This window comes from Asparagus officinalis, unplaced genomic scaffold (assembly GCF_001876935.1).
Source record: "Asparagus officinalis unplaced genomic scaffold, Aspof.V1 AsparagusV1_Un160, whole genome shotgun sequence".
Taxonomy (NCBI): domain Eukaryota; kingdom Viridiplantae; phylum Streptophyta; class Magnoliopsida; order Asparagales; family Asparagaceae; genus Asparagus; species Asparagus officinalis.
In genome coordinates this window covers 12661-19166 of record NW_017972426.1, presented here as the reverse complement: position 1 = coordinate 19166, position 6506 = coordinate 12661, and the positions used below count along the sequence as shown (strand labels likewise).

The window sequence follows — 6506 nt, the reverse complement described above, 5'->3', positions numbered from 1 at the left end:
ACACCGTGTTGACGCGAGCGTGGAGTTTTCAACTTGCTGAACAAGTTTGACAGAGGCTGAGCCCACTCATTTGGAAAAGGGGCTGTTTGATGAATCTTGGTCAAAGAAGAGGGCTTTCTTTGGTATTTCAGCAGTGATTTTGATCTCTTTGGAGATCTTACGGGTGTTGTGCCTAGCCTTAGGGCTAAGCGATCCAGAGGAGAGTGCTTCCTCGTACTTGGCTTGATCAAACTCTACAACGAGAGTTTTGACGGTTGTTCCAGTGAGATGAACATCAGATTGCGCCACCACTTCGTCGTCAGAGAAGCTAGTCCCCAGCGGAGTCGACATCTTTTGTTTGGCGAAAAATTTATACTAAAAAGAAAAATTAAAAAAATATATATTTGATTTGTATTCTCTCAATCTCAATTACAATTTGGATTTTCGATTACAAAAGAGAAGAGAATTGATCTGAATTCTTCTCTTTGTTTAATTCTGGGTTCTTCACGGTGGCGATGGAGTGCTTCCTTCGAATGCTCGCGTCGAATTTTCTCTCCGTTAACAATCCGCACATCTCAATTCGCTGGAACAACTAACTTCCGTGACAAGTTTAATCAAGAACTCTTAACCGAGTTTTATAACTCAGGGCGAGTGTTAAACTCCGAGAAAAGAGTTGTTTGAATCGAATAATTGGTTAATAAGCCAAGTAGAATTTGCTGTTGATGAATGATACTCCAAGATATTCTTGTTGCCAAGAATCTCCCTCCAGCTGATCTTGTGGATGATCTGATCTCTCTCAATCCAACCAAAAAAATCCAACCCCCTACTCGGTTGAGTAAGGCAGTTTTATTTATAGGGGGATAAGGGGTGTAACCAACCCCTAAATCCGCTCCAACGTGGGCGGAAATCCCTCAAAACGTAGGATAAACGGTTTTGAGGCCGTTCAGCTTGTGTTTGAACAAGTCAAATGCCTAAATCGGCGTTATAGGCCTTAACCCTGCATCTTAGACTTGAGACGCAGAGTTGGGTGCTTGCTGGTAATTAAAAAACACAGGGGCCGCTTGCGTTCTGGGTCTTAACTCTGCGTCTTAGACTTAAGACGCAGAGTTGGGTATCTACTGAAGATTGGAAACGCACGGGCCGGAAACGCACGGGCCGTTTGCATTTTGTTTAATTGAAGGTTGAAAACGCACGGGTTACCTGTGTTTCTAAAACTGACACGTAAAGGTGAATTCTGCGTTTGAAAGGGACTAGTGATTCGTAATCTCTTTTGTAAAGCGTTGCAAAGACTATTGTTCAGTGATCTTCGCTTTAGCTGTTTTAAGGTGTGAAAGTCGTTAGATTGTAACTCTCACAGTTGATGGTAAATGCCACTGAATAGAGTTTTCGTTAGTCGTCGGAAGGGCCATTGAATTGTAACTCCTCTCGATCTATATGAAAAGTCTTCCATTTGCAGCTTTCATTTATTGACATGAAAGTTGTCTGATTGTAACCTTCTTAGTCAAGACTGTTGGTTGAGGTTTGACAGGGATCAGCTATCTATTGTGATTTTTAGACATCCTATATTATTTACGTAGGACCATGATGGGAGCCGAACACCGGTATAATCCGGTTGAAAAAGAATGTCTCGCTTTGGTATTCGCCATCCAAAAGATGCGACATTACCTGGTTGGACAAACAATTCATGTCATCTTTAAGGTAAATTCTTTGAGAGTTCTCATGACCAAACAGTTCCCCTGCGCTTCCAAAACCTGTTCTTCACCAAATTTCTCGCCGATTCTACACGTACATTATTGATCCCTAACTTATTGTTTTTTTTTTTTTTGTAGGGAATCAAGGTCAATGGGGGCATCAGATTTTGTAGATGTTACAGCAGAAAAGGCAACAGAGGAAAACAAAACTTAGATGTCAGGCGTGCGTCTACTATTTTGTATTATGGTTCAGGTTAAAGCTTTGGTACATGTATCTGTGGTTGGCTTTTGAATCATTTTATTGATTGTATCTTAAGTTGGTTTTATTTTTCTCCTACAGATCTATATGTTACTCTCTCTTTCTTCAAACTGTCGTTTACAAAGTTGGCTTTGTTATTAGAGAGAAAATTTTCGCATCATCATAAACTTGTTTCACTTTCCACAAACTGTTGTTTACCAGGTTGGCTTTATTACTGGAGAGGGAAAATTTTCACATCACAGTAAACTTGTTTCACTTCCCAGATATCTTGTGATTTGTGTTTCTTTTCCTTTTTTTCTCGCATTGTGATTTGTGTTTCTGGTGTTATGGAATCTGTATTAGTTCAGGCAGAAAATCTTATTGTTCCTTTAAATTTATTTCATTCTCTTAATCTTTCATTGCTTGAATCTTTGATTTCACTCAAGTTATTAATGGATTCGCCTCACAATGAATACCACCATGCAAAAAATAACATGCCGGTTAGCACCAATTTCATTGGCAATGGCTGCTTCTATTGAACTTTATTCATGGGTTGTAAGTAAAGACTATGAACATAATTATATGCCTTGTGACGTTATTTCTTCGGGTTTATGACCATCGGGTCTCCTCCTGAGCCAGCACGCACAAAATACAAAATAGAACCATCCTACTGGTATTAAGCTAAACAAACGTAATATTTCAGATCAACAATGATATTTTACAAGGATTCAAAACATAAGATGTCAGAAACTTAAAATGTCTATACACACAAACAAGCACAGGTACATTTGAGAAAAGCACAATCATGCATGGAAGTTTTCACGTATTACAATCACAAAGCTATTAAGCAAATATCATAGAGAAACTCCAAATAATCAGACATATTAGTTTGTACTGCCATCAGTTTCCCAATAATTGACACAATGATAGAAAGGTCTAAGTATTCGAATCAAGAAATGGGTAATCTGTATATCCAACTACAGGATCTTCAATATAAAAGGTATTTCGATCATACCTATTGAGAGGAGCATTCAATTCAAACCTTCGAGGGAGATCAGGATTAGCCAAGAACCATCGACCATAAGCAACAAGATCTGCATAACCATTCGATATCGCTTTATTGCCTTCTTCTCTATCATATCCGCCAGCGACCATGAACGTCCCGTTAAAAGCTTTTCTCATGGGAAGAAGAGAGTGAGGAGTCTCTAACTTTTCTCCAACTGTGATCATCCTAGGCTCAACCATGTGGCAATAACATATACCGAATTTGTTAAGTGAGTTGGCCATGTAGAGACCGAGAGCTTCTGGGTTTGAGTCTCCAGCCTCACAGTAGTTTGCAAATGGCGATAATCTTATCCCAACTCTGTCAGCTCCAATTTCATTGACTACTGCTTCGACTACTTCTAACGCAAAGCGACAGCGGTTCTCTAGGGTTCCACCGTATTTGTCTGTTCGGTCATTGACTTGGTCCTTTAGGAATTGGTCGATTAGGTATCCATGAGCACCATGTATCTCAACTCCATCAAAGCCTGAGGATCAGTCAATTATGGTAACTCAATACTTGTACTAAGGTAGATAAGTGAATTGTTTTTGATTGAGGAACAAGTTATATGTCAAATCTAAAACTCATTCTACATATAATTACGAGTATGAGGTTTATATTTGCATATGACAGTGTCTAAAACAATCCGCCAGGTAACCATTGTCAAGAGGAAGACATAGTATACTTTATCTTGCATGTATTTTCTGATGTGAATAAATGTTTAAACATTTCCATATCCTGGACATGTATGGAAACATCTCCCATATCTGACTGGCGTAATCCTCCTTTTCCCCAAGAAATTTTATTTATCCGTTAAAATGATGGTTTGGACAAAGGAAATAAGAGAATTAAAACAACGGGTTATTTCTCGGAAATGATTCCTTCAACTTTAGAAGCTGACACAGAGAATGCAGGGCTGACAGAACTACAATTACCTTCATTTTCTCGAGAGCATTGAATTTCTACTTGGCAAAATGGGGATGAACTCAAACTAGAGGGTAAACTGAAAGACTTTTACCTGCTTCAATGGCATTTCGTGCAGCGGCTCTGAAATCATTAACTATTCGAGGTATCTCTTCTGTTGATAAACGATGTGGAGGGGAGAACTGTGCAACATCAATACCATTTGCTCTCACTTGAGGTACCAGAGGCTTATCTGTACTTGAGATTGGAGCTTGGCCATTCGGCTGATATCCTACATTGAACATTTAAACTTGTCAGAGAGTCTTAACTCGTACATTTTCTTTAAAATTACACAATGAAACTAGCAAGACACCTGTTCTTTCTGGATTAAAAATAATTTACCTTGTCTCTGACATAAATACACAAGTAACATCCAGCACCATCTAATCGTAGCTTAAGTGCAAGGATTAAAAGTTTAAGACCTTTGTATATTTGGAGTGAAAACCTACCATTTTCATGGTTCTTTTATTAGCTTATGGTGCTGGTATAAGAAAGTGATATACTAGGTCAGAAAGTACGGTTCACAATTCACACACATAAATCTACACCGCAGTCTTCAAACTAATCAAATTTTGGATGTCAGGAATTTGTGTTAGACCATCCCCTTAGTCGATGTGGGATTGACCTAAACTCATTAAATTTGACCTGTTTCATAAGTTATTACTCTTCATATTTGACTCAATGCAAGACACAAACAACATTGGAATTCATCAAATATCAACTGTTGGTTTCTCTGCAAAATTTGACATTGTGGTAAATAAACATGCATACTCAAAGATGAATTACATTTGTCCCGCGAAACGACTTAATTCTAATGAGCGCAATAAAGCGTAAATGATAAGTCTCAAAGTTCAAGGAGAAAGTTACCATAGTTAGAAACTCTTCCGACGTGCCAAATCTGGCAAAAGAAAATGCCACCCTTCTCATGAACTGCATCCACAATAGGTTTCCATGCTTCCACTTGCTCTTTTGTCCAAATACCAGGGGTATTAGGGTACCTATTAGTCATTACCAAATGGTTATATGTGAACTAACTATTAAATTGATGCGGTAATTATGTTTGAAAACTTGAAATGTTTGACAGTAAAAGGATTCTGGGATACAAAAAAAAACCACCCTTGAGCCGTGTTTGAAACCCCGGTTGCTTCAGCTATCAAAAGGCCACCTTTAGAGGTCCTCTGAGAGTAATACAAGATGGCATGTGGTTGTGGGATGTTGTTGAATGACCTTTGCCTTGTCAATGGCGCAAGGACTACCCTATAACATCAGTCATTTTAAACTTCAGAACCTCAACAACATGGGATCATTATTCAACAAAAATTTTGATAACAATGTTAGCTTTTTGTTTAATGCTATCCTTTTCATTTGAGTTGGAATTTAAATTAGACACAGATCGTATATAGTGATACGCATTACAGCCATTAAGCATGTCTACTTCCAATTTCATTTAGGCCTTTCATCAGTCATCTTAAAAGCATTGATGTGTTATAGCTCCTCCAAAATTCTTTTGTTATATCAATTGGGTTTTCAGATTCATGGGCAAACCAATCAATTCTCTCTGCATTTTCTATAGTTAAAAAGCGAAAACCCATCTAAAAGATTCATAAAACAAATTGCAACAAAATACCCAACTCTTATATGATAGCAATAGATTCTTAACATAAAACTAGCCTGTGAGAGAGTTGGAATCTGCCCATTTTGTATGGAGTAATGAGAACTGCTCCATCTGTCCTTGATTATTTCACAGCAAAAGGGAAGCGATGGGGGGGGGGGGGGGGGGGGTTAGGAAAAAACATCAAGAGATTTGTTTCTCTTAAAAAAACTCAGCACGAGTTTAAGTAGGTGGAGGGAGAGAATAGCCAGCGTTGTTTGCTTTCTCATTGCTGACTAATGACATCTTGTTAGGACCACAATGTTCCTTTTCAAAATTAGGAAAAAAAAGAGGTCATGTTCCAAATTGGTCATCTTCATGGTGTTTTTTGCCTTTGTTAGTAATGTGAAAACAAATGAAAGGTTATGTATGATGTCATTCAAGATGTCAGAAAAAATTTAGTCATGTGAAAAGAAATGAAAGGTTATGCATGATGTCATTCAAGATGTCAGCAATATTTGCTGATATTTATTTTTATGAATACTTTTTTCATGGTGTTTTTCTCAGTTACCATATCAAGCTATTCCATTAAACCCCTTTAAGTATGGGTGTTTCTCAGATAACTCTCTTAACTTTCAAAATGTCACAAAATCCCCTTCAAGTTTTGGATGTTTCTCAGAGACGCCCTTCAAGTTCAAATATCTTTCAGAAAACCCCCTAACAGCGCTTAGTTTGGGGGTTTCTTTGAAGAGACTCTAATGGTATTTTGTGACATTTTGAAAGCTAGGGGTTTATCTTAGAAATGCCCACGCTTTAGGGGGCTTCACAAACCCCCTCCCTTAAGTTAGAATGAAAGATGGAAGTAACACCATCAGCCTCGGGGGGTTTGGGGACAAAACTTAAGGGGGGGTTCGTAACAATTTGGGATGTTAAAGGGGGACTATCTTAGAAATGCCCAAACTCAAGTGTGGTTTTTGTGAGATTTACCCTTTAAAAATAGAA

The 6506-nt window shown here is 38.2% G+C and overlaps 1 protein-coding gene across 1 annotated transcript; it reads right to left on the bottom strand.

The window, feature by feature from the left end:
• Positions 1 to 2649: 2649 nt before the first annotated feature.
• LOC109827355 (putative 12-oxophytodienoate reductase 11) lies at positions 2650 to 5023 on the bottom strand. Its single transcript, XM_020394350.1, has 3 exons — positions 4781 to 5023; positions 3969 to 4145; positions 2650 to 3437 (listed from the first exon to the last, which is right to left on the bottom strand). The coding sequence occupies exons 1-3, from the start codon at positions 4920 to 4922 to the stop codon at positions 2845 to 2847; spliced, it is 912 nt and encodes a 303-aa protein (XP_020249939.1). The 5' UTR covers positions 4923 to 5023; the 3' UTR covers positions 2650 to 2844.
• Between the last annotated feature and the right edge of the window lie 1483 nt (positions 5024 to 6506).